General features: G+C 45.1%; 5 protein-coding genes across 6 annotated transcripts; 4 read left to right on the forward strand and 1 right to left on the reverse strand.

The window, feature by feature from the left end:
• Positions 1–1,456: 1,456 nt before the first annotated feature.
• On the forward strand, positions 1,457–1,834 carry LOC134021958 (histone H4). Its single transcript, XM_062463085.1, has one exon. It carries the CDS (start codon positions 1,468–1,470, stop codon positions 1,777–1,779), a length of 312 nt encoding a protein of 103 aa, XP_062319069.1. The 5' UTR covers positions 1,457–1,467; the 3' UTR covers positions 1,780–1,834.
• A 444-nt stretch (positions 1,835–2,278) lies between these two features.
• Positions 2,279–4,283, forward strand: LOC134021949 (histone H2B-like). The gene has a single exon (XM_062463075.1). It carries the CDS (start codon positions 2,681–2,683, stop codon positions 3,053–3,055), a length of 375 nt encoding a protein of 124 aa, XP_062319059.1. The 5' UTR covers positions 2,279–2,680; the 3' UTR covers positions 3,056–4,283.
• A 1,234-nt stretch (positions 4,284–5,517) lies between these two features.
• On the forward strand, positions 5,518–6,325 carry LOC134021936 (histone H1-like). The gene has a single exon (XM_062463062.1). It carries the CDS (start codon positions 5,537–5,539, stop codon positions 6,143–6,145), a length of 609 nt encoding a protein of 202 aa, XP_062319046.1. The 5' UTR covers positions 5,518–5,536; the 3' UTR covers positions 6,146–6,325.
• Positions 6,326–7,006: 681 nt separating this feature from the next.
• On the forward strand, positions 7,007–13,268 carry LOC134021947 (histone H2A-like). The gene is made up of 2 exons (XM_062463074.1): positions 7,007–7,058; positions 12,865–13,268. Exons 1-2 carry the CDS (start codon positions 7,007–7,009, stop codon positions 13,215–13,217), a joined length of 405 nt encoding a protein of 134 aa, XP_062319058.1. The 3' UTR covers positions 13,218–13,268.
• A 1,807-nt stretch (positions 13,269–15,075) lies between these two features.
• On the reverse strand, positions 15,076–26,328 carry LOC134021923 (uncharacterized). Of its 2 annotated transcripts, XM_062463041.1 has the most exons (12): positions 25,632–26,301; positions 25,064–25,489; positions 24,824–24,944; positions 24,397–24,704; positions 24,065–24,272; positions 23,850–23,966; positions 23,610–23,737; positions 23,410–23,494; positions 16,613–16,725; positions 16,318–16,505; positions 15,976–16,194; positions 15,076–15,806 (listed from the first exon to the last, which is right to left on the reverse strand). In XM_062463041.1, exons 1-12 carry the CDS (start codon positions 25,652–25,654, stop codon positions 15,400–15,402), a joined length of 2,343 nt encoding a protein of 780 aa, XP_062319025.1. In that variant the 5' UTR covers positions 25,655–26,301; the 3' UTR covers positions 15,076–15,399. The 2 variants fall into 2 exon arrangements, with proteins under 2 accessions (XP_062319025.1, XP_062319027.1); XM_062463043.1 differs by lacking the exons at positions 15,076–15,806; positions 15,976–16,194; positions 16,613–16,725 and having other exon boundaries at positions 16,325–16,505; positions 25,632–26,328.
• Between the last annotated feature and the right edge of the window lie 544 nt (positions 26,329–26,872).

The raw sequence follows: 26,872 nt of genomic DNA on the forward strand, positions 1-26,872 counted from the left end.
GGGGTTTGATCATTCGGGTCACTGCCAATACAGCCCTGTAGGAGGTGTGAGACCCATCAAGAAGAAAAACTGTCCAGCAACTCAAATTTTAGCATATGAGAGGTGGGGGGCAGGGTGACACCCAACCTTACAGTGTGGAACCAGAAACATGTACACTACACAAACATCCACATAGCCTACACTCAACTTGCATCGAGATTGGAAAGAATACAAATAAAATACAATATTTCCCTATATCGTTTACAATATACTTTCAGGTTAACACTAGATGCGAAAATACTTTGCACTAGATCAAATTCCAGGATTTATAATATATATATATATATTTTAGCAAAAGGATAATAATTGAATTATAGGAAGTGCATGTGTGTCACATAGGGGCCTACATTTGTGTGTAGACAAGTTATAAGCGCAATTAGTATGTCCCATTATTTTAGAGCGGCAAAAATAAGCTTCAAGACTGAAAAAAAACTATTTTGTAAATCAGATAAACGTAGCCTAACTAATAAACGCATTTTGCATGTAGGTATTCAAACATGGCTCAAACGAATAATTAGACGATACAATCACCATCTAGCGACCATTAGGCCTACGTGTCAGTAACAACGTCCCTGTCTGTAGACTCACGGGCAAATGTGGCCATGGCTCGCTTTTGTGTTAGGCTTCCATTTCCAGTTTTCATGATGTTCATGTATGGTTCCAACAGCTGAACAAAGTATTTCTGCTTGCCCATAGCAATGTCTTTCCAGGACGATAGGCCTATGCAAAAGCTCCCTTATCCACATTCTGGAGCGTCCATATCCTAAGGGCTACTCTTCCAACATACTCGTCCATACTCTTCCAACAGTGTAATAAACTCTCCTGGCTTGAAGAAGTCCTAAATCCAGAAGATTAGTCTTTTTTTATGCTTGGATAAAGTCCTTCGGATATAGTCCATGAGTAGCCTAGTACAGCATTACATTACATACAACTGAGGACATAATGAACATATTTTAACAGTCGCAATACGAAAATATCTTATATTTTTGGGTAGATTCATGTGGTAAAGGTTCATTCTGATAGAAGAACAGGATTTTTTTTTTTCCTATTCACCTGTAGTACCTCCCCTTAAGTGGACAAACAGGGTCCAAGGATGAAGGGGTGGATGAAGAAAGAAGGCTGAAAACGCCAGACATCGTTCAAATGCACAATCGTGAGCTTGTCTTAGCTATCTCTGAAGTGTTTCAAGCTTGGTGCTTAACGGATGTAAAATATATAATTATATGTACAAATATGTCTGATTAGATCTGCTAAATTAATGAAACGTAAAATATACATATTTTCCCTCTCTGACTGAAGTTCCCTCCCATTGCAACGCCCTCCAAATAAGGGAATGGCCTCCTTCACGTCCGCTTACACAACATAAATACGCTGTCTCTGGGCAAGCTTAACTATTCTCATCGGTGAAAACTACAGACTTGTAGAACAATGTCAGGAAGAGGCAAAGGAGGTAAAGGACTCGGCAAAGGAGGCGCCAAGCGTCATCGCAAGGTTCTCCGTGATAACATCCAGGGCATTACCAAGCCCGCCATCCGCCGCCTGGCTCGACGCGGTGGTGTGAAGCGTATTTCAGGCTTGATCTACGAAGAGACACGCGGTGTGCTGAAGGTGTTCCTGGAGAACGTCATCCGTGATGCTGTGACTTACACAGAACACGCCAAAAGAAAGACCGTGACCGCCATGGACGTGGTTTACGCTCTGAAACGTCAGGGACGTACTCTGTACGGCTTCGGCGGTTAAAACATCCACAAGTCCATTAACCGAGGTTCAACACAAAGGCTCTTTTAAGGGCCACCCACGTGTTACAGATCAGAGACTTTATTTCCATATTTCGGGTGTTTAAAAATTGTGATCTTTCTGGCTGTGAAATGATTTGTACCTTTAGAGTACTGTATAAAGGCATAATGAACACCTTGAGTAGCATAATATCGTCCGCAGTGTTCCGGTGGTCACGCTGTATCTGACGCATTTGAGCCAATGGTATTTATTGTAAAGCGGTTCATTATTCAGACTTCAACTGTTAATAGGCTGCTTGGGATCTATAAATGGGTTCTATTAGCCGGATAGGGGGAGCGCGTTTGACCGAGATGTGTCAGGTTCAAATCACCCTATACTGTGCATCACCTTAGATATTTAGCAGACGCTCTTATCCAGAGATACTAGCATCTGCTCAATGAGTACTTTATTAAAACTATTGTAGGTACCATTGACTCGCGTTGTACTGCGGTAAACTGCTGAGGGAGTTCGGCGCAACTTCCTAGCTTTGAGCAAAGAGTATAGAAGAACAATATAAGTTATTTGCTTTGAATAACCCCATCTCATCCAAGCATACAGCAAACATTTCCGCTGTGACATTAATGATTGATGAAGTTGATTGGCTGAGGATTTTTCAGTGTAAAAAAAGTCGAATATTTCCTTTCAGTTTTCATAACTAGGTTGAGTCATGACTACTGAAGGGAAAGGGGGGGGTCGGTAAATCCCACGCACGCGCAGTAGATTTCACTATAGCTCGGGAAAGTCACATCCCAGCTGAGTGCAGCAACTAGCCGGAGGCGTGCCTAAACATTTGCATGTCTCCCGCTACATATACCGGGTAACCAGCCGCTGTTCTTATTATCCGTTTCTGAGAAGCAACGATACAATGCCTGAGCCAGCAAAGTCCGCGCCCAAGAAGGGCTCCAAGAAAGCCGTTTCCAAGACTGCCGCAAAGGGCGGGAAAAAGCGCAGGAAGTCCAGGAAAGAGAGCTACGCCATCTACGTGTACAAGGTACTGAAGCAGGTCCACCCCGACACCGGCATCTCCTCCAAGGCCATGGGAATCATGAATTCCTTCGTCAACGACATTTTCGAGCGTATCGCCGGAGAGTCGTCTCGCCTGGCTCACTACAACAAGCGATCAACCATCACCTCCAGGGAGATCCAGACCGCTGTCCGCCTTCTGCTCCCCGGTGAGTTGGCCAAGCACGCCGTGTCCGAGGGCACCAAGGCCGTGACCAAGTACACCAGCTCTAAGTAAACGGGCTCTCTTTCAAATTCACCCCAAAGGCTCTTTTAAGAGCCACCCACTGGTCTCTACAATTGAGGAAGTCCATCGCACTTGTTTGAATGTTTCTATATTGCTGCATGGTATGTGAAACAACTATTGACTGCCGTGAACAGACAAGTTATTCTGCAAACTAAACAAACACAGTACAGTGTTTCAATAATTTAAGGACGGTGCAATAGTAACATCACGATTCCTCAATAACAATTGTCTTTGCAGTATGCCTTTGTAGCCCAGGTTAATCACATAATGATCGATACATTTGCTTATCATAGATCATTCTTTCAACATATGTAAATATTCAATAAGTGCATAAAATGGCAGTTTTTTTAATTAGTAATCATGTACCGACGGCAACTGTTGCAGCTGTGTAGAATCTCGTGGCTGCAATGTCATCGGGCGCGAGACTTCAGCGTCCTGTGTGGCGCGAATGGAGAGGGACGCGACTCATTTCATAGTAAAGGTTCAAATCATACCCACCACTGTAAATCAACTCAAATTAGGCTATGTATAGGCCTATTCTAAAGCCATGATTGGTTGGTGTTGAGTAAAGCAATGAGTGTTTGCACATGTGAGGAGTTAGAGTAAGCAGAGCCTGTTTAAGGCACTGATGAATTATTGTGGCATTTTGATTGGTTATGTTTGAAAAAGGAAATCAATGCTTCCTGTTAGAATTGTGTGTGTTACGTGGAGAATTGTGTGTTGTGTTTTGCAAAAAGTGTTTTATGAAATTGAAAACTTGAGTCAAAGGCCCAAAATGTGCATATGATTTTGAAGATTTGAGGTGTAGTTCTGGAGTTTGAGTGTCAGGTTTATGAAATTGTGTGAAAAGTAAGGAATTTGTGTCTAAGCATTTGAAAAAAAACTAAGTACCGATACTAGAAAAATCTACAGTAAGAAAGTATTTGTACTTTGTTACTTCCCATCTCTGTTGACTAGGAAAGTGCCACATGCATGAAACTTACTCTGCTTACTCATACTAGTCCCCTCAATGTACAGTAAGAATTTTTTGATACTGGGTTATACAGAACATAAATTACATGGGGGTGCATTTTAGGGCAGGGTATTTAGGGTATTATGTCTTGCCAAAAAATTAAGCAACAGCAAAGAAAACGTTGCACTCGATCAAATTCAAGAATCTTGCTTTCTTGACTTTTCTAGATCTGTGTGTTTGGTCACCAAGTATTTAAAATGGTTTGTTCTAGTTTAAAGCTATTTTGCTTATGTTTCTGTAAAATTGCAATACTCAACTGACTTCCGAATATACTGAAGTGACTTCCGGATATATTTAAAATGTTCTTACATTCTCTAAGCTTCTTACTCATCCTTATAAGACTTGAGCATTTCATATGCGTGTGTAAATGTGTTTCCCATGCGTCTGTGCAAGCATTTAATATGTGTGTATGTACATTTTCAGTAGTATGAGTGAGTGTGTGAACATTTCACATGTGAATGTGTTTCAAAGTGTGTGCGAGGATTTCACATAAGGTGGATGTGAGTTTTCAGTCGTATGGATGTGTGTGTGAACGTGTGTGTGTATGTGTGAGGACAGTCTGAATCATTTCCTAAACAGCCCATCATACAAACAGGCTATTAGGAACTAAATACAACCACTTGTCCAGCCTAATGAAATAAATGAAAAGTCCTTACGACTCATACATTCCCCATCACCAACAGCATGGATATTAACATGTACTGGATCTGACGAGTCCGGCTCATACTGAGCAGGTAGAGACCAGACACACACACACCATCCACGGAATACAGTCACGCTGTAGGCTACAGTAAGTCTCACAGTAACAAGTAACAAGTCTTACAGTAGGCTACTGCAAGATTTACAGTAAGGATTGTGTCCTTGGAGATGAAAAACTAGGGGAGGGAGAGCAATAGGGAGACCAAGATTTCCCAGACTTCAACCTCCGGTCCACAGCCCCACACTGTGTTTTGTATCTCCCAAAATAGACCAGTTTTAAGCCCCTGGTACCCCAGCTGCGTATTCTAAAACAGTTACGTTTCTCGACAGATTATTTGGCTCACTGGAAAACGTTTTCTCGTTTTCCACGACGGCCGTTTTAAATACTATTGGGGTCAAATGGCACAAACAACACGGTGCGCAGAGCTCCCTCCGCGAGGACAACGGCGATGATTTGAGCCGGCCACAACAAAACATAGAGTGCCTCCGGTCCACATACCGTTTTATTTTGAACGTTGAAAAGGCTGCTTGCTGCCCGATTTACTTCCAGACCGCAGCTCAATTCCAACAGGGATTTTTTAGCCCGTTGTTCACCGGGAGAAAACACAAGTGCCAACGGATAGCAGCAACGGAGAGAAACTGGGTTGAGGGTTGAGTCTATACAGTTCTCATGTTGTATTTAAAGTCAGCGCTCTGATCGCCGCAGCGCTAAACAGCAGCCTCGCACATTCAAATCGCACACGTCCCACGAGTGTTTAGACATGGCAGAAGTCGCTCCAGCTCCCGCTCCTGCAAAGGCACCCAAGAAGAAGGCGGCAGCCAAGCCCAAGAAGGCTGGACCCAGCGTCGGCGAGTTGATCGTCAAGGCGGTGTCCGCTTCCAAGGAGAGAAGCGGCGTGTCCCTGGCAGCGGTCAAGAAAGCCCTGGCGGCCGACGGCTACGACGTAGAGAAGAACAACTCCCGCGTCAAGATCGCAGTGAAGAGCCTCGTCACCAAAGGAACCTTGGTCCAGACCAAAGGGACGGGCGCTTCGGGCTCTTTTAAGATTAACAAGGAGGCGGAGGCCAAGGCAAAGAAGCCCGTTAAGAAGGTCGCCGCTCCGAAAGTCAAAAAGGCAGTCGCCAAGAAACCCGTTGTTGCCAAAAAGCCCAAGAAGGTCGCTGCGAAGAAGCCCGCAGCTGTCAAGAAGTCACCCAAGAAGGCTAAGAAGCCCGCGGCAGCCAAGAAGGCAACCAAGAGCCCCAAGAAGGTGAAGAAGACCGCAACACCCAAGAAAACAGTGGCCAAGAGTCCCAAGAAGGCAGCCAAGCCCAAAGCAGCCAAGCCCAAGGCAGCCAAGGCAAAGAAACCAGCGCCTAAGAAGAAGTAAACCTTAGTCCGCGTCTGTCCGTATTACAAAAAAAGGCTCTTTTAAGAGCCACCCACCTGTCCTGAAATGTGCATGATGACCATGTTGTTTGCTCGTGTAGGCTACCAAACACTTACACATGCATGATGGTCTTTCATAATGCTTAGTTAACTTGGAGTCTTTGGAACCCACTTCTGTTGCACCTTAAATTATCTTAGTCTCAGACATTAGCTAAATCGATGATAAATAAGATACAAAAAAGCAAATGGACTAGTTGCAATGGCACTTCCCATTTGGGATAATCTAGCGAGAAAACCATGACAAATGAATAACATGATACAGCTAGCTAATTTGAGAAATATACGTTGCATGAGACTTTCATTGGTGAAAGGGCTTCGTGGAACTGTAGAGCTGCATATAAATGGTGCTTCTGCTATTAGCAACTTGCAAATAGTTGCCTGGAATATTAAGGGTGCAAATCCAATTTAAAACCACTATCACCAACTGGATAATTCTAGGCCTATAGCTCTGATAAATATGTATGTGGATATATGAAACTGTTGTCACTCCACGATTGACGATTGTATAGTGGACTTTGCATTCATTCATCCATCCATGCCACATTAATGTATGTGATTGGCGCCTTAAAGGGGGAGCGACTGGATGAACAAAGAGAGGTGAGGAGGGGAGGGAGACAAGGCGACCAAACGCGCCTTCTGCAGGAGAGAGAATGGCTCCACCCCCGAGTTTGTCGCCACCTACGATTGGATCAAGACCCAACCGACATTGTGACCAATGAAAGCGTTTACCACCAGCTAGCCTATAAAGTCTGTACTCCGACAGACGCTTTTCACTACTCGTTTGAACAGAAATATCAGGAAGATGAGCGGAAGAGGCAAAACCGGAGGCAAAGCCAGGGCTAAGGCCAAGACCAGTTCTATTTCGTGGAGCTCCGCCCCATAGGGGAGCTCTGCTCCTATTGGTTTACCCGCTGCCTAGTGCAGCTAATGACTGAAGATCAAAATATACACACACCTGTCACTCACACAGGTGCCCTATATAAGGGGGTGACAGCCGTCACTCTCCCTCCCAAAAAAGTCAGCACGGGTTGCTCGAATTTAGTGGCTTGAAGATTAAAGAATATCTGAAATGAGCGTTTCCATTCCACCGCTTCCGCGCAAGGCTCTTTTAAGAGCCCAATGCCGGTGCCGTTTCTTGGAGGCCGATGGAGACCACCACGAATTTTGTTTCGTGTGCTTGGGACCTCGGCATGCCAGGGACGGTTTGGTGAACCCTCCTGTCTGCTTGTCGTGCGCTGGCCTCTCCGTCTCGGAGAGGCGGCTGCGTCACGACTTCTTTCAGGTGGAGGAGCCCCTCGAAGATGTGGTCTCTGCTCTGCTCTCCGAGGAGGAGAGTTCAGAATTTGAGGACCACCTCGAGGCGGCTATTGAGGTGCACGCGCCTGGGCGGGAACCTCCTGTGGAGGCTTTCTGCCCAAGCGTGTTGCGTTCAACCCCCCCGCACTTCTCTGAGGTAAAAGGGCGCGAGTTGACCTCGACCTCAGAGGATGACGAAGAGCCGGCTCCCGCCCCTCCCGCCTCCTCAGCGCTGTCTCGCAGGGCAGACTTCCCGTCTGTCATCGCGAAGGCAGCCAAAATCATGGGCGTTCCCCTGCCGGCCTCTCCTCCTGTGGAGGAAGATGACCCGTGGGATGTCGGCCCTCATGCAAAACGCAGTAAGGCCTCGAAGCCCTTATGCCCCACTATGCCGAGACTGGCAGACTATGCAGGGCTCATGGGAAGCGCCAGCGGTGGCTAACGCCCCGGTCAAGGCGCTCCTCCCGTTCACGAGGGTGAGCGGGCTGGGTGAGGCAGCGAAGTCCGGTCCCCCACCCTTGGAACCGTCCCTCGCCGCTTACCTGGTGCCAGGGGCGAGCGCTTGGTTGACGGCGAGGAAGGCGACCCTGCCATCATCCCGGGACAAGCTTACTGCCTCTCTGGCAGACAAGGCGTATGTCTGGGGTGCGCAGGCAGCGGCTGCCTCTGGGAACGCCGCCCTTCTGACGGCGGCGGTCTCCAAACTCTCCACGGAGAGGCCTGAGGGACTGTCGGCCGAGGAGACGTCGTGGGTTGCCAGGATGGCATCTGCCGCGCTCCACCTGAATCAGGGGGCAGCGATTTGCGCTGGCAGGGCGATGGGAAACAGCGTTGTGGTTCATCGCCACCTGTGGCTGTCGCTGACAGCCATGAGGGAGGCGGACAAGTCCGCCCTGCTCAACGCTCCCGTGGCTAGCGAGGGCCTGTTCGGACCGGCTGTGGCGTCAGCCTCCGAACGCTTCTCGCGCCTGGAGGAGGAGAGGAAGCACCTGCTAGGGCATATGCCCCATGCAGAAGAAACCTCACGCTGCTCCATTCTCTGTTTCCTCCGGTACCTCGCAAAGCAGGAGGAAACGAGCTCGCCGTCCGGTGGCACGAGCGGCCGCTGCGACGCAGGCTGCTCCTCCCGCGGCACCTGTTCCACCCTTGGCTGTTCCCCCCGAGAGAGCGGGTCACAGCCGCCCGCCTAACGCCAGCTGGCGTGGTGGCGGAGGGGGAAGGAAGAGGAGAGCGTGACTGGCGGCGGGGACCGAGGCTTCGGTCCCCACCCCGGTCTATCTGAATGAAATAAAGAGGCTTGGACCTCCACTCTACTCTTTCCCTGAAAGACAAGTGTTCCATTCAGTGCCTCTTACGCCTTCGACGAGTACAGAGCTGAGCACTCGTACTGTTGTCGAGCGGGTTAATGAGTTGGTTTCGGTTCGCGAGTTGTCCTCAACGAGTGACGCCGAACCATCAAGCACTGCACTCGTAGCGGAGTCTGGCCCAGCTAGCAAGCGTGTGGCCGGACCGCTACCCGTCTCTGTGCACCTTGACACAGCGTGTGACTCTGTTGTCACGTTACAAGAACCATCACTGCGGCTGTGCGCCCAGAGCTCTGACCGCACTGTGAGACCTCTTGAAGCTCATAGCTCAGACAGAGCTCAGACCTCTCTTGGTCAGGGGGCGCAGCCCCAGCCCTTTCGAGTCGACCCCACCTTGGGCTGTGCCGCCGATTCGGTGCACAGCGGCGGCTGGGGTCAGACAAGAGTACGGCCGTTTCCTGTCTGAGGCTCCGCAGCTACACGCACGCCCGCTCTCTCTGCGTTATGCAGAGTGGCGAGAGTCATGCTCACTGCCAAGCTGGCTAGACAGGATACTGAGAGAGGGTTGTGCCATCCAGTTCATGCGGACTCCCCCTCCTTTCAGAGGAGTGAGGGAGACACGCTTGTCCTGCCCGCTGAAAGCACTCGCTCTCCGGACGGAGATAGCGAGCTTGCTGACCAAAGGGACAGTGATCCCGGTCCCCAGAGATCAGGAGAACTCGGGTCTCTACTCCCCTTATTTTTTGGTTCCCAAGAAAAACGGGGGGATGAGGCCGATTCTAGACCTGAGGGTGCTCAACGAGAGTGTGGCCAAACGGCCCTTTCGCATGCTGACGATAAAGCGTTTGCTGACTTGTGTACAGCGGAACGACTTTGGGATCAGCATAGATCTGAAGGACGCGTATTTCCATGTGCCTATCAAACAGAAGCACAGGAGATTTCTGCGTTTTGCCTTCGAAGGGAAAAAGTACGAGTACACGCGCCTGCCGTTTGGTTACGCGCTGGCTCCTCGAACTTTCTCCAAGTGCGTGGAAGCAGCTCTAGAACCGTTACGGCGGAGAGGAATACGCATTCTGGCGTACCTCGACGACCTGTTAGTTCTAGCTCAGTCTCCGGACAGAGCTATCCAGGACGCGACCTCACTGGTGAGTCAGCTCAGCCAGTTGGGGTTCGCTGTCAACTGGGAGAAGAGCGCTCCATGGCCCGCTCAACAGTTTACCTACCTAGGTATCCATTTGGACACTGTTGGGATGAGAGCCAGACTGTCGGCGCCACGGAGAGAGGCTATTTCATTAGCTCTCCGCGCGTTCCGGGTCTCACGCACAATCACCGCACTGTCGGCGATGTCCCTATTGGGGTTGATGGCGGCGGCTCATGTAGTAGTGCCATTAGGCCTGTTATACATGCGCAAGCTGCAGAGATGGTTTGCTCAGTTGCGGTTGGATCCTGTGCGACACCGCCGCAGATTGCTAGTGATACCGAGATCAGTCAAAACCGATCTGAACCATTGGAGAGACCCGCGCGTCATGGCGCGCGGAGTCGACATGGGCAGAGTGACATCTCTCTATCCGGTCTTTACGGACGCGTCCTTGACCGGGTGGGGTGGAGTATGTCAGGCGGGCTCGATAGGAGGAAGATGGGAACCGTCAGAGACGCGTCACATCAACCTCCTGGAGCTCGAAGCGGTTCGACTGACTCTGTGCCATTTCGCGCTGGTGTTGAAGGATCAAAACGTTCTCGTCAGATCCGACAACAGGGTGACGGTGTCTTACATCAACAGACAGGGAGGGGTGCGCTCTCCAGCACTTCACCGCTTAGCGGAGGAAGTGTGGACTTGGGCTTTCACGCACCTACGCTCCCTGAGAGCTCTGCACATTCCAGGTCTGCTCAACGAGGGAGCGGACCTGATGTCAAGAGGCGGCCCGAGAGAGGACGAATGGAGGTTGAAACCGTCCATCGTGTCTCTGATCTGGGCACGTTTCGGCCGAGCACAGGTGGATCTGTTTGCGTCACGAGCCAACACACAGTGTCTTCTGTGGTTCTCGCTGCGCGCACAGGACAGACCTCCGCTTGGAGTCGATGCATTCGCGCACCGTTCCTGGCCGAGAGGTCTGCTATACGCATTTCCACCTCTGGCCTCCATCCTCCCCTTGCTGGCTCGGGTGAGGTCGGACGGGCTGTCGGTCATTCTGATAGCCCCCGATTGCCCCGGAGCCCCATGGTTCCCAGAGATGATGGGGATGCTGGTGGGCGGGCCTTGGCCCATACCTCATCAGACGGATGCGCTCTCTCAGGCCGGAGGCCTGGTGAAGAGCCCTCCAGTGATCGGAGGCCCACTTATGGCTTGGCTACTGAGAGGGAACTCTTAGAGCGCCGGGGTCTGTCTGATGCTGTCATTCAGACCATTCAGAGTGCGCGCGCACAATCTACTGCTAGAGGGTACGCGTCGCGCTGGCGAGCCTTCATGCAATGGTGTGGAAAACAGAACCTTGACCCGGTCTCATGTCCGGTCGAAATGTTCTTGTGTTTCTTACAATCGTTGTTTGACGAGGGCTTAGCCGCGAGCACGGTTCGTGTTTACGCGGCTGCCGTTTCTGCATGTCACGAAGGGTTCGCCAAAACGACGCTGTTCAGCCACCCGCTGGTCAAGCGTTTTCTGGCTGGGGTGTGTAGGCTCAGGCCGCCTCCGAGAGCGTCAACACCTACATGGGATTTATCTCTGGTGTTAGACGCTCTGTGTGGGCCACCTTTCGAGCCCATAGACGATGTGTCATTACGTCTGCTTTCTCTCAAGACGAGTCTGCTTCTCGCTTTGACTACGGCTAAGCGAGTGAGCGACTTGTGCGCTTTGTCAACACGCGCGGATTGTTTGGTCATCTCGGGTGATCGAACAAGAGCGGTGTTGCGTCCTAACCCGGCTTTTATCCCCAAGGTGATTAGCCGAGCGTTCAGGGCACAAAGCTGCGAACTGAGAGCCTTTTTCCCACCTCCGCACAGCGGAGAGGAGGAAAGACGCTTACTAGCCTGTGCCCAGTGCACGCTCTCTCGCGCTATCTGGAATGCACAGCAAGCATCAGATCTTCTCCCCAGTTACTGATCTGCTACGGTGGATCGAGAGCTGGCTTGCCACTCTCCAAACAGAGACTTTCTCACTGGCTCTGCGAGGCTATTGGTCTCGCGTACGAGTCTATGAGATGTCCCGTGCCACCTGGCATTCGGGCTCATTCCACCCGAGGAGTGGCGGCATCAGCCGCCATCCTCAGGGGTGTAGGAGTGGAGGAGATTTGTGAAGCGGCGTCTTGGTCGTCGCCTTCACCATTTGTGCGATATTATCTATTGGACGTTTCCTCCTCATCTTTTGCGCATTCTGTCCTCAGCATGGCTGGTGGATCAGGTGTAGCGAGATGACAACTCGCAAGGTTCTTGTGGGCCCTAGTTGCGAGTTGTTCGTTGGGTTTATCGCCAAGTGTGGGACAGTCAGACATTCTCAGTTGTGATGTCTATACTGTATGTGTTCTGTTGCCCCTCCAGCTTAGCTGTTGTGCAGGCGAGAGGAACAACATGAGTTTTTAAGTAAACTCTCCTGTTTTCACCCTGGACGGCTCTCTGTCACAGTAGCGGCCTGACCAGGAGGACAGACCCTGTGTATTATTTACATCAGCAGGTCTGTCCTCGGTGCCTTGTGAGATTATGTGTCTTTTAGATCTAGTCTCGCTGGGGGTATATCTGGCCTCGCTCGCTCCGCCTAAACCAATAGGAGCAGAGCTCCCCTATGGGGCGGAGCTCCACGAAATAGAACGATAGTTAATGGAGGTAACTCCAGTTCTATGAGTGGAGCGGAGCCCCATAGGGCTGCAGGCCCAGCTCGACTTATTCAACCCGGCTGTATTAATACTTTTGGGAGGATGAGTGACGGCTGTCACCCCCTTATATAGGGCACCTGTGTGAGTGACAGGTGTGTGTATATTTTGATCTTCAGTCATTAGCTGCACTAGGCAGCGGGTAAACCAATAGGAGCAGAGCTCCCCTATGGGGCTCCGCTCCACTCATAGAACTGGAGTTACCTCCATTAACTATCGGTCATCCCGCGCCGGGCTCCAGTTCCCCGTGGGTCGTGTTCACAGGCTTCTCCGCAAGGGCAACTATGCGCAGCGTGTGGGAGCTGGCGCACCCGTCTACCTGGCCGCCGTGCTGGAGTACCTCACCGCTGAGATCCTGGAGTTGGCCGGCAACGCGGCTCGTGACAACAAGAAGACCCGTATCATCCCCCGTCACCTGCAGCTGGCCGTCCGCAACGACGAGGAACTCAACAAACTTCTCGGTGGCGTTACGATCGCTCAGGGTGGAGTGCTGCCCAACATCCAGGCGGTTCTTCTCCCCAAGAAGACCGAGAAGGCCGTTAAGGCCAAGTAAAGACTAAACCTTTGTTTCACGTTCCCCAAAGGCTCTTTTAAGAGCCACCCACTTCTCTTCAAAAGCGCATTGTCTTTCAATACTTATCAAGTGACAAGTTTGGTGGACTCTAAATGAAAGCTACAATACATATTTAAAGATCCTGTAAAGTGGACCTGAAAACGAGTTTTAAGTTCGCCACACCAAAGAATTTGTTATTGACTACCCATCCAAATTCGAATGAATAGCAGAGGTATCTGGTATGAGTTGGTGAAAACCGCTAAATTGATATTAGGCTACTCGGTGTAGAATGATATTTTGGTGAAATGGTAGCTAATGTGTTAAAAGTAGCCTAGTTGGAGAGCTTGCTGTCTGGTGTCCATTTTTACTGTTACAGCTCAGGGGAACATTTCATTTATATATGCATGTATGTTTCACTCATTGAACAAGTAAATTGTAATTATATTCGGTGTTATTTTTTCATTCGAATTTGGATGGGTAGTTAATAACACATTATTCTGTGGTGTGGCAAACTTATAATTAGGGTGCTTTCACACCTGACATGTTTGGTCCGTTTCAATCAGACCATGGTTCGTTTTCTCTGAAAGTCCGGTTCGTTTGGAGAGGTGAGAACACGCATTCGAACTCTGGTGCGGACCAAACAACCGAACCATGGTCCCCCTAAAAAGACGGGACTCGGTCCGGTTCCAAGTGAACCATGGTTCAGTTCGCTTTAGGTCTGAACGTAATCGGACTTAATATTGATCTATTCCAGGAAGCAAACCAAAATGTAGTGCATTGTGGGTTGAAAAAGGAATTTACACTTTGCGGAGACAGCCGTGCCACTCATTAACAGCGAAATTAGTTTAGGGAAAACGTGGAGGAATGATGAAGTGAAGGCTCTTCGGCAAATATGGGCTTATGATCATATTGCAGATACCTGTGGAGACACATAAGAGTGAAGAATTAAAATTATTTAGTGATATACTGAAATAAAGGGTCATTGTTGCACGGTGGACCAATGTTGGTTCAAAGTTAAAAAACGTAGACAGCTAAAAGTGCGTGATGTTCTATGGAAAAGTGGTAGCTCGTCAAAAAAATAATTCCCATGGTTTGATAACCTGGATATAATCCTGAGTAAAAGGCCAACGAGCAACCCAAAAAACTTGGTCGTGCAACACCAAATCATAACAATTAAAAATAGTATTGCAATCGCAATACGCTACTGTTGCTACATTGTTGTTCGTGACAAGTGATTTTCCCTCACACATTTTCTGTCCAATAGATAGACAACCTGTACGACAGTATGTCATTGTTTTTTTTTTACAAACGTCATTGTTTTTTTACACACGTTGGTTCGCTTAAAACAGGACCGTGTGAACACTATCCGGAACTAATGAAAAATGCACCAAAGTAGCAACTCATCCACTGATTCGGACCAAGCAAACGGATTAATAGGTGTGAAAGCACCCTTAGTTATCAGGTCCACTTTACAGGATCTTTAATGTACAAATTCCTAGACTGGTTATGATATCACGTTGGTCTATTTCAGGTAGGGGCCTCTGTGCTAGATTTGACCTCTGTCTGTGACCCTGCCAGAAAGTAAAATGAACTGAAGTTAATTTGTTATTGTTGAGTCTCACCTATAAAACACAACTGCATCAAAAAGAGACCAAAAAACTATCGACATAAGCCTCTACAAGTATTTTCCCTTCACTCCTGGAAATGTGTGTCAGGGCAATGTGAGCTGAGAGTCTGGGGGCATAATTGACCCTTTTGAGCTGACATGTTCTCAGTGAGAGTGAACATGTGTTTATTGCCCTTGTTGTTTTTTTGTGTTCAGCTGGGCCTGGTGTACAGGTAAGACCTACTCATCTGCTCAAGCTGAGGTCATTTTAAATTGAATTTTCAAAAGCAATTATTCACAACATCAAAATAAAACCAAGAAAGAAATATAGGAGTAGAAAATGTATTCAATCATGCAACTATTAACATAAGTGTGCATGTGTCTTTTTTAATAAAACATTTACAAAATAATTAATGCACACTTTTTTTAAGAGTTAAAAAATGAATGCAATTAACAACTATTTACATACATGTACATGCATTGTTAGTTCCAGCAGGTATCCAGTACTGGGATACACACTGGGACTTTTGATGTTGTAACAACAAGATGTTAAGTCCTGTCATCGACATGACTATTCTACTCATCCAGCCATTTCAGGTCCAGGCCCTCTCCTCTGAAGAACTTCCTCTTGGCACCGTGGTCAAAAGAAAGTTCAGTGTTTGTGTCAATGTCCTTCACAGCCTTGAAGAGGATGGCTTGCTTTTCACCTTCTCCTGTGTTGAAGACGCAGTGAAGTGGCTTCAGGTTGCTCTTTTTCGAAGAATGCTTGATCCTTCTTCCAAAAGTGTCGGCTCCGTGACACTCACATGGACTGTGGCCATCAATGCAGAGTGCCGTCTGCCCAGCTCTGAAGAAAAACAGGCCACGCATGTCTTCTTCTGAGTTGTGGCTCATCATTTGTCTCCCCTCAGCAGCTGTGGTGATGATTCCATGGTAATCACAGACAATTGCACCTTCGGCAAAAGGCTTGGTTGTAACCACTCCTGCAATAAAGAGAAGATAACACTGAGTTAGATCAAAATAACTAAATAGATATTACAGTTTGGCAAACATTTTAATACGTTTTTCTTATGGGTGGAGCCCAACATGATAAAAGGATAATTTAAGTGTTCATATTCATACCCTTACAAGAAAAATGAAAGTTTTTCTTACTTAGCCCTTTCTCTCCACCAAAGTCTTGGGTGACCAGGCCTTTCCAATTCTGCTGAATTGTTTTCTTGTAAGTGTGAGCATCACCCTCAATGGACAGTTTGGAGGCTGGTTTCCACATCTGCCGGATCTCTTCTGGAGTTGGATGGTTGGCTGTCCACCCCTGCTTCTTAATCTGCCTATCCAATTTCCTGACTGATGGTTTCTGATGGATGTATTTTGCTGACAGAAATAATAAAATAACATCAGTCATGCTAGTCATTTATCACACTAAATACATTGCCATGTGTAAGTAATGTATTGATTTGGTAATCACTGTTATGGATTATGGATTGGAGTACTTACACAGCAGATGTTCCTGTCTCTGGAGATACTGGGAAGATTCTGGGAACCCTGCAGCGACCCTCTTCCTTTTTCCTGGTGGCTGGCCTTCTGTGGAAACTGGGAATGTGGTGATGAAGGTAGAAAAGTCTTTTTCGGTAGGCTCGGAAGGCTGGTCGTCCTTACTTGGTGGAGGGCAGGTCTCTGAAGTGCTTTAAAGATTAAGGAAAATAAGGATTAAAATGAGACACATGAGGACAACTTGGTACACAATTGTGAGATTTAATTAACGTGTTTTGTGTAAAATGAAGATGCTTACTCAATCAAGGATTCCAGCATTAGAGCTCTGGCCAATATAACCTTTGGCAATCGCATTCGATAATGCTGGTTGGCCAGAAAACTGTTATGGGCCATGTGATGTGCCACACCCTCCTTTTTATGGAACGCCGATTTGATTCAAAATGAAAAAAATAGGTAAGTAAATGCATAAATAAATATGGCTATGAAATAAACCGTGAAAAAAAATATGTCAATAAATATAGCATATATAAATATAGCATCATATGCATATATAGCTGAACCCATTTACATAAATAAATAAATAAATAAATACATGGACCAATAAAAAAATGAACAGAACATAGACATTGATGACCATTGAAGTCCCACTAGAGCAAAAACACAAGTATTATCGTTAATCCACTGCTCGTCAATGCGAGCTAATCAAGCTCACCGATTAGACCAGGGGTGTCAAACTCATTTTAACCGAGGGCCACATCAGCATTATGGTTGCCCTCAAAGGGACAGTTGTAACTACGATGTAAAAACATTGTTTCTAGCTGTAGCTTTTGTGAACATATTCTGCTGCGATTTTGCAGTCCGCCTTTAAATTCTTGGACAATCTGCAGTTTTTCTTGGAGGATACATGTGGCATTATTATCTGTGTTTGGTGTCAAAATGCCAATGGAGATTGTACTCTTTAACGACCGACATCGCCTCATTTAACACAAAATACATACCGTTTTTTCTCCTTGAAGCACAAACATGTATTCACTTTCCCATCTCTCTTGAAACTGCCTTTCATCCAGGGCCGGATGCAGCCTGCTTTGACTGGGGGTGCAGTGAACATTTCTGGGGGGTATCATGATTACGGAAAGGGATCGTATTATTTTTTTTATTGATACAATTGTTTAGTTTATCAATCCGAGTGTTAATCAGGCGTGGAGCCAGGCGTTGTAAACATTCAGGGATTATCCGAAACCTAGGACGCATTCTGAGTTTGATGTGATGCTAGATAGGGACTTCCACAGTTAATGCTAGCATGCATAGCGCACAAGTTACTTTTTTTGCCCTTCACAAGAGCGCAAAATAGCTTTGAGCTTTATGTAAAATGAACATAGCCGTTTTCCAATTGGTAAAACCTTGTCTAGTGAAGGTGATGTCTTTATAATTTCTGGCTCCAAATTGTCGACAGGGGAAGCAGAAACATGCATATTGCTTGGCTCAGTACTCTAACCAAGTTCGAGAGCGATACCAACTTGAGTTGAATGCCCAAGGACCTTGGCTGAAAATGCGCATGGGGTACGTTTGCAGAACCGGCTGCATTGGAGTGCTGTCATTCAAACCATTAGTGATGGGAAGTTCGGATCATTTTACTGATTCGGTTCTTTGTATCTCGTTCAGCAAAATGAACAAATCTTTTTTCGAGTCATTCGTTCATTTGAACTGGGAGGGGGGGGGGGGTTGCTCAACATTTTATCATTTTATAACCCTGGCCTAAATACGTCCACTGCAAACACGTATCATATTCTCATGTTAGTGCATGTAAACCAGCAGATACTATTTTAAAAGAAATTCCTGCATTAAAATAATGTATCATGACAGTTTGTATGATTTGAAATGGTCATTTATTATCACACTAGCATTTAATTATCACAGAAAACAATTATGCTGCACTGAACTATAAGTAAAGTACAAAAAAAGTGAAAATAACAAAACCTGTAATTATTACTTGTGAACAAATATCATTCATGTCTTACTAAACCTAGTCACGCGAAAGTGAACGAGGTAAACAAATCCTTTCTGTTTCCTCTTCTGAGCCTGCAGGTCACGTGAAAAATTATCCAATGATCCGTATCCGAAGACCCAGTCAAAATGAACGAATCGTTTCTGTTTTTGCTAGCTACCAGTACTGAGCCTGCAGGTCACGTGAAAAAAACTTGTACCCGGCAGATGAACGAATCGTTCCTCCCAACCGTGTCTTCGAATCAATGTTTCGTTCTTCTGACAACCGGGTCTTCGGATCAATGATTCGTTCAATTGCCGGGTATGAGTCTTTGCGTGACTAGGTTTAGTAAGACGTGAATGATATTCGTTTACAAGTGATCATTATAGGTTTAGTTAATGTAACTTTTTTTTTTTGTTCTCGGCCACGAGAAAATGAACGAATCGCTCTCTGAGACTACTCGTTACTCCCGAGTCATACTAATGATTCGTTCAAAATGAACAAATCGTTCACGAACGACACATCACTACAACTCATGCTCGCCTTCACCCACAGTTCAACTTGGAACTTTGCGTTGAACACTGATTTCTAAGGCCGTATGTCGTCACTCTGCCGTAACATAGCCTAATCGAAATGCATTGTGGGAGATGTAGTTTATGGTCAATGCATGCTGTAAAGCAGAGTAGACTTTTTTCAATAGACCATTTAAGCTCCCAAATGTGGCCCGCCAACTCATTTTATGTGGCCTGCAGGCCTTGAGTGATGTGAATTAGACCTACTTCTTCCATTTTTGTATTCATCAACTACCTTGGCGTCCAGGCAACATTTTGGTTTGATCTAAAATAACTGGTTACCCTGGGCACACCGTAGACGATACCAGAGTGTACCTGTCACATTTTTGGGTTTCTCGAGGCAATATCCATATTAACCACGACATCACAGCCCTTTATGACACTACATTAACAAGGAATACTTAGGTCACTTAACCCAGACTATATAAACACAATACGCTTAAATGCGAACACTGAGGCAAAGGAAGAGTATACAAGTGGTAATATTCTACCCACAACACAATACTGAAGGTGTGGAATTGATGTGATTGAGCATCCAGGTAACTTTGTTATGTGTCTAAAATACATAGATTTGTATTTTGTTTCTAACAAACACACAAGTCAAGTCAGTTTATTTATAGAGCACATTTAAAAACAGCCAATGCCGATCAAAGTCATCACATAAGGCAAAACAACAATAAGTAGGAACAACAGACAAACAACACAATTACAGTGAGCACGAGTGACCCTAAACTGACTCGAAAGCCAAATAATAAAAATATTAAAAAAATACGAGACTTAAATGTCACGGTGGTGGGGGATGAAATTGGCAGTTTATTCCACAGTAGTGGAAGTGGAGTAGGGGCCACAACACATTTATGTCCATCGCGTTTCTTTATTATGTACTATACAAATTAATCGAATCAAATCTTTTTGTATAGGGCGTCCCGCACCTGTGCTAGAGGCAGAGATGTTCACGAGTCCTTTTATCAGAGTCTGAGTCAAGTCTGAGTTAAGAGTCCAAGTCAAGTATGGAGTCTCTGACCATGAGTCTGAGTCATGTCACAAGTCTCAACCCTAATGACTTATCACTACAGCATATCGATTCAAAGTATTTGAATGAATCCTAATTTCACCCAGGCCATTGTTGTAAATATGAGTAAGTGTTTAGCCAACTGGCCTGGTTAATTAAAAGTATGACATTTTACAGATAGTGCTAAGATCCTTAGATACCTTGTACAGGTAAAATACCATTGTGCAACAGAACATGGTCCTCTAAATGAAGGTCAAAACTTTCTTACTACTTATACTAATATCATAAGTTTTAGTTATGCTATCTTATATTTTCTGTATTTCCCCTCAATCAATGAAAACACAAAAGAATACTAAACAATCTATTATGTAGCTGAAGAATATAATAACAGTGCAATGTCAGCTACATTTTTAGCAGCAAATAATAATAATCTAAACAATTAGCTTATACTGCTGTAGCTAACAAATCTTCACCAAAGTGAGCTCCACTAGAGTGCTGTAGTCTATGAATTAATAATCCAAATGAAAGTCCTACTGTATCTGTAAATGTAATGTTATTAGGGCTGTCCCCCACTAAGATTTTCTTTGGTCGACCAAGACTCGACTAAACCTGTTACTGTATATTGCTATTGTTATAGTTTCCGTTACTAGTTGGTGACAACGGGGGACGGGGCATTCTCACCCTTATTATATAAATATAACTTATTTTAGAGTTCTCTCCCCTGGAACAGAGTTCATGTTCCAACCGAGGGGGGCTGGCGCTGTCTTAGTGTCTAGGGCTGCATCAAATACCCTTTTTTGCTCTGCTAAATTGCTGCACTAGTCCACACTTAACCGGTGGGGATCTCATTCTAAATATGACTGTAACTGTTAGCTGCTCCTGACATTCTCTAATCTCTGCTCTCCCCTCTCTGTCCCCCCTCCACACATCCCCTGTGGTGTGGGTGTTTGAGCTGTCAGCACCTGCCTGGCCGTCCGTCTGCCAAAGCTGGACCTGGTTGCCAACCGGAAACAGTCTCCATGACGGGCAACAGCGAGTTTCCCGGTCCCTTCCTACCTCTACCAAGTCGAACAATGGATTTTGGTGTTTCAAAACCCATTGACACTTCCCTGCTGTATGACTATGTTAAGCCTGTGTTCTGCTCCTCTCTTTCACCAACCGTCTCTGGAGGAGGGGATCCCTCACTGAATTGCTACTCCCAAGGTTTCTTCCATTTTTTCTCCTGAATTGAGTTTTTCTGTGAGTTTTTCCTTGTCTTCCCTGAGGGTTTAGGTTGGTTGAGGGGCAGTTCTATAGGCGTATGTGAAGCCCTCTGTGACATGCTTGCATGTAAAAAGGGCTATACAAATAAAAGTTGATTTGATTAAACACTTTTGAAAATCGTCTAATCGAAATTTGAAACGTTTTTTTTTTCTATAAATGTCACAATGTTTTTCATCAAACCCTTTTGTGTGATATTTTACCTCACTGCTTTAAGAGATAATATGAAAGAAATACATATGTAAGAAGGGAGATTGACAACAAGACAAACATAAATGTACAAACATTTTCTTGATCTGACTCAATGTAGCTGCTGGACATTCCAGATTCAGCCTCTATAAAATAAGCTATTACTAATAATAAGTCTCGTGTCACCAGTCCTGTTGTTACCGAATGCCGATATAATACAAAATGCCTGATTGTAAGTGATAATACATAATAACCAATGTACTACAAAATAAAAATATTGTTTGTTTAACATGCAAATCATCAGAGCGCGCTGATCACTGCCTGAAAAAGTGCAGCATGCGAACTTACGTAGAAGCCGAGTGGGGAACGGTGCAACAGAGAAAGATTTTGTTGTCTTGGGAGAAGATAATGTCATTCGATTTGGATGTGATTCTTATAATAGATGGGGACTCGAGTTAGAGACTCGTACTCGAGTCGCACTTAAGTCACATTATCATTGACTTGCGACTTGACTCGACGTATTGCGACTTCAGACTTCACTCGGACTCTAGATGTAAAGACTCGTAGACAATACGAGTCATTAGAAAATACATAGGCCTCCAGAAATCCTCAAAAATTCCTATAGCTAACCCTAACCCTGTCAGTATTTTGCAGGAGAGAAGAAAATTAGAGCAAACGAGAGAGAGGGCGTGGAATAGGACAAGCAAGCATGGCAGCTCCACACGTGCCTTTTGTCATTTTGTTTGGTTTTACCGATATTCAAAGCACAGGAACGAATAAGCGCAGTGCAATATGCAAAATGTGTCACATGAAAATAAGAGATGCAGGATCAACAGCATCAAACTTCATCAGGCATCTTAAAACACACCCGAGAGGTCAGTTTTCTGTAGTGTAATGTTAGCCAAGTACGTATGGTGGCTATAGCTAAAGTAAACGTGTGCAAGGGCAGGATATCGAGTGATGACTTGGCATTTAGTTAAGACTAACTAGCTATCACATTTAGGGCTGTCCCCACTCAGTCGACTAGTCGATTTTCTGGTCGATATGCTCTTGGTCGACTAAGATTTTTTAGTCGTGCTGCTTTAAGGCAGTGTGAGATCTGATTCCCGCTTGTGTCACCATTGCTGATTTAAAGAAATGTTCTACAGAAATTGTAGGTGATATTATTTAAGACAAATAAAGCAACTCAAAAAATATTTAATTTAAAAGAAAATTTGTTACTGTTTTCCTTTTCGTTAATCTGCGCTTTGTTTTGTTTTTTGCACACGGCACGAGCACAATTGGCTGCCGAACTACAAACTCTGCCATTGCCTACTTTGTCGGTGTTATTAGTCAAAATGAATGCAAACTCTGCCAACAACGGTTTATTTTTCATAGTTCAATGTCGAATATGATGTAGCCTACCACCTGAAAAACGTAAGTTGGCCTACTTGGCTCATGCTAACGCGCTGGGTTGAAAAATGAATATGCCTCTGGCTAGAGGTTACTTCCTGGACATCTTGCACACGAACACGGTGCTCAATAAGTCTCAAACAATTTAAGACTTGGTCATCGATGTCTATGTTCTGTAGAGCACTTATCCACCCAAGTACCTCTACAAAATCTTCAGTGTGTGCCAAAATGATGTCCCCTGACAAGCCATGATGATCAATTAGAACAGCTATAAGGCCAGCATGCTATCTCTAACACCACTAATACCAACATCTGCACTACAGCTTGTTTTTCTCCAGGTACCCCACAAGGTCTGCCTATTACCTAGTGCAGTTGCTTTGGTCTGAAAATAACCACGACCCTCTCCTTTGCATGTAGGATTGGAAATAAATACAGCAAAGAAATAAATGTGGCAATAGGAAATAAAAGTCCCATGAAATAAATAAATGTATTTTGAAAAATGTCATTCTGAAATAAGTAGGCCTACATGTATTTATTTATTTAGGTAAATGGATTCAGCTATATATTTATATGATGCTATATCTATATATTTATTGCCAACTCTTTTTTTCACGGTTTATTACATACATATGGTTATGTATTTACCCATTTATATATGAAATTTTGAATCAAACGGCATTCCATACCTTTTGGTTCTTCATAAATGTTGCTGCTGCCTGTGCCTCAGCAGCCCTTCGGACCTCAATACTACTGGCAGGTTGGAGATTGTAGCTACAGGAAGAACATTTGACATGAAAAGTTCATTGTGATGTGTCTGATAATAGGGTGAAATACAAGAAAGTGTTAACATTTACTCATCAGCACATGGATGTAGGTAGGAACATACCTTTCATGGAGTCGATAGACGTCTTTTGTGACACTGTGAAGAGGTTTGCCATGGGATGAAATGAAAAACTTGTCGCAACTATCCTTGAGATATCCAGGGCGAATTTCCTTGTAGTACGCCTGTAACCACTGTGGGAACAAGAAAGACAATTACTTGACTGCAAAACATTGTGAGTAATATATCATTTGTATCATACAAAAATAACAATGGTAAAACACATTTGGCTGCTAAAGGACTTACAGCTTCCTCCTCCAGTGTCAAGGCAAGTGTGACGATCTGTTGTGTTGTTGTTCTGTGGTGGCGGATGCCAATCAGAGCCCTGCCACCAATATGCTTTCTACTCTTCCACTCTTTCACCTGGAAAACATGGAACATATTTAAATGCATTTCTGAATAACCCTTACAGCATATTCTGGGGATAAACTCCTTCAAGCTGTTAAACTAGATGCACTTACAGTCATGCCCTCCACAGCTCCTGGGAGCTGAAAGTGACGAAACACCATGACCGCTTCACAGTAATAGCGGAATGACGTCTTTTCACTGTCAAAGACATGAGATTCATCCATTAACTTCCTGAGGATGTTAAGGAAGTCTTCCTTAGCGACGTTCAAAATTTCCTGGCAATCTGCAACGCTGCGCATGCCATCGGTTAATCGATTCTTTCTAGATTAAGAAGATAATAGAGAAAATGGGAGACAGGTTATTAAACACACCACACTCAGGATTGCAGTAGTAAAAAACAAAGACATTAGTGGTAATATGACAATACAGAATGAATAGTACTTACTTTATGCTGACCGTTTCATGTACACGAGCCTTGACAACCAGCTTCCTCAGTGTCTGCAGCAGCTCCTTGTACGCTTGGCACATGGAGTGGAGCTTTGCGCCTTCCTTTCCCAGATCCAGCTTTATCTTCAGGAAGCCTACGAACCGTTTCATGTTCTGGATGTACTTCAGAATGGTGACTGCGCTCATGTCTGTCAGTCGTAATCTTGTCAAGTAATCTCGTGTCTCTATGCTCTTCTTGAGGAAGTCCAGATTTGGCTCATCCCCCCTGGGCTGCAAATACCGCAGGAAGCGTGACACTTTGTCAACCTTTGAGAGAGACGATGAGAAATAAATGTTAGCATTAACATCATAAGAAGAAAGTAGACATATGGAACATTATTGAAATGGGTGTTCTGGCTCAAAATGTATGTGTAAAGTGATCTTACCTCCTTTTGGCAGTCGGTGATGCCGAGACTGTCCGTGACGTACCTTTTGAAGTCCGAAATGAGACTGGCATCATCAGGAAACTTTGAATATAGACCCGCCTTTTTCATTTTCATACGCACACTGGGGGGAAAAGACGAGGGGAAGAATTAAATGACAAGTTGTAGAATTGAAAAAAAGTTGTAGTCCAGATCATAAATTCTCCTTCAACATAGCACATGTATGCAATTTATGATACTTACCTTTGCCAGGAAGGGTCTCCTGTCCTCTCATCCAGATCAGAAGAGGACAAGTCGCTGTCATCAGTCCCTTGTGGTGAAGAGGGGGGAGAGGTGCCAACACATATGGTGGCAGTTGCTGAGGTGTCGTCACTTGCAGAGTGTATGGCCATGGTCTCAGGGGGCATGTTTCTGATGAAGTACTCCATCCCAAGAAGCTCCTTCACCAGGGCCGAACGACATTCCAGGTGGGGTAGCATCTCACAGATACGGTTGTAATCCCAAATCCTGGTCCGGGCCCAATTCTTGGTGGAATCCTTGGCCTTCTGCACCTCAGACGCTCTTTCTTGTGGTGTGCTGTTTTTCATACAGACCTTGGCCAGGTGTTGAGACAACGCATCCTGTAGCTTTTGGCACAGCAGACAGTACACAAGTCTGCGATTAATAGACCTTCAAGATGAACACAAAAAGGTACAAAAAAATACATTCATAACAGTGAAATAAAAAACTCTTAAGCTCAAAATGCAGAAAATGCCATTGAAGGAAACATCCATAACATAAGAATGTTTTGCTGTAATAACATCAGTCTTACCTCTTCTCAGATTGTTCAGCCATAGTGAAAGTAGAGTAGTGAATGGTTCTTCAGGTAAGCAGGTAGAAGTTCAGGTCAGAAGGTCAATATCACTAGATGAGCAGAACTGTGCAGTGCTTGAAATGTCCTCTTCTATTTATACAGAAATATCTACCAAGCTCACCTAGTGTGATGTAATTGTAGCAGACGGAACCTACATCTGCTTAGTAGGGGTAAATAACTCTTCCCTGAAAGGCTGGAGATCAAAAGATCTGAGTCCCTAACCCCCAGATCAACTAGTCTCAGCCAAGTTTATGCTTTCGGATTTGGAAATGTCACAGTGATGACCTAAAGAATATAACACAAGCGTAAGTGTCTATGTGTGCACCTTACCCTGTATATCCCTGACCGACTATACTTTACTAGCAGAGGATGAGACGGCCCCTACTCCAGAGAAGATCAAGAATTTCACAGTTTAAGCAATAGTTTAAAAGTTTCAAATTAGTGGTGATTTAACATACTAAATCAATTGGGAAAATAAATAAATGTGTATAGAATTTTACTCAAAATCGCCTATGGGTTCACTTTTCATCGTTATTGTTAATGCTTGTTACCACTATTGTTGGCCAACTTACTAAAATTGAGCACTCCGATATGATTTATCCTATTGATCTAAAGACATTTTTATTAAACCCCTTTCATTCACCGCTTCAAAATATTGAAAATAACTTGTATTGGATCGATGCATTAATCCAAGCTATGAGAACATAACATAGACTTGAATGACATTAACACCAGTCACAAAAAGCAATAAACATTAAATGTCACAGATCACCCAAAAGTTGTTTTAAACAAAAATGGTTTCAGTCCAAACAATAATAAAAATACTCTGTTCCAAGCGAAAGTTTCTCAAAATACTCGTATATTGTCCAGGCTCAGTCCATAGGGAAAAAACGGCAAAGTATCAAAACAAATAAGCTAGCCAAACAACGTCCTTGTCCAGGCAAATGGCGACATAGTGACAAATCAATGACCACAAATGTATCTGTCGCTTCTCTTCACTTTAGCTTGATGGTAAACGACACAAACGTATGTTACTTCACCTTAAATCTTCCCATGTTTTCACTCGTCAGTGGAGCTCTAACGTTAATTCAGTCTGGTCAGCAGGGAACTGTCCAACTCGGCAGCGTGAAGGATCAAAGAACAGCTAACACAAACCAACGCGATTGTAACTTCTTCCCCTGTGTTTTATTCTGTTCCTG

The sequence above is a fragment of the Osmerus eperlanus genome, chromosome 6, assembly GCF_963692335.1.
Source record: "Osmerus eperlanus chromosome 6, fOsmEpe2.1, whole genome shotgun sequence".
Classification (NCBI taxonomy): Eukaryota; Metazoa; Chordata; class Actinopteri; order Osmeriformes; family Osmeridae; genus Osmerus; species Osmerus eperlanus.

What these genes read in the sequence shown, in the direction of transcription:
- LOC134021958 (XM_062463085.1), top strand. Translation starts at nt 1,468, where the DNA reads ATGTCAGGAAGAGGCAAAGGAGGTAAAGGACTCGGCAAAGGAGGCGCC.
- LOC134021923 (XM_062463041.1), bottom strand. Translation starts at nt 25,654, where the DNA reads ATGGCTGAACAATCTGAGAAGAG. An exon ending in TCACCGACTGCCAAAAGGAG is followed by an intron (nt 24,705 to 24,823) that starts GTAAGATCACTT and finishes TCTCTCTCAAAG; the next exon opens with GTTGACAAAGTGTCACGCTT. An exon ending in GAGCTGTGGAGGGCATGACT is followed by an intron (nt 23,967 to 24,064) that starts GTAAGTGCATCT and finishes CATGTTTTCCAG; the next exon opens with GTGAAAGAGTGGAAGAGTAG.
- LOC134021949 (XM_062463075.1), top strand. Translation starts at nt 2,681, where the DNA reads ATGCCTGAGCCAGCAAAGTCCGCGCCCAAGAAGGGCTCCAAGAAAGCC.
- LOC134021936 (XM_062463062.1), top strand. Translation starts at nt 5,537, where the DNA reads ATGGCAGAAGTCGCTCCAGCTCCCGCTCCTGCAAAGGCACCCAAGAAG.
- LOC134021947 (XM_062463074.1), top strand. Translation starts at nt 7,007, where the DNA reads ATGAGCGGAAGAGGCAAAACCGGAGGCAAAGCCAGGGCTAAGGCCAAG. An exon ending in CAGGGCTAAGGCCAAGACCA is followed by an intron (nt 7,059 to 12,864) that starts GTTCTATTTCGT and finishes ATAGAACTGGAG; the next exon opens with TTACCTCCATTAACTATCGG.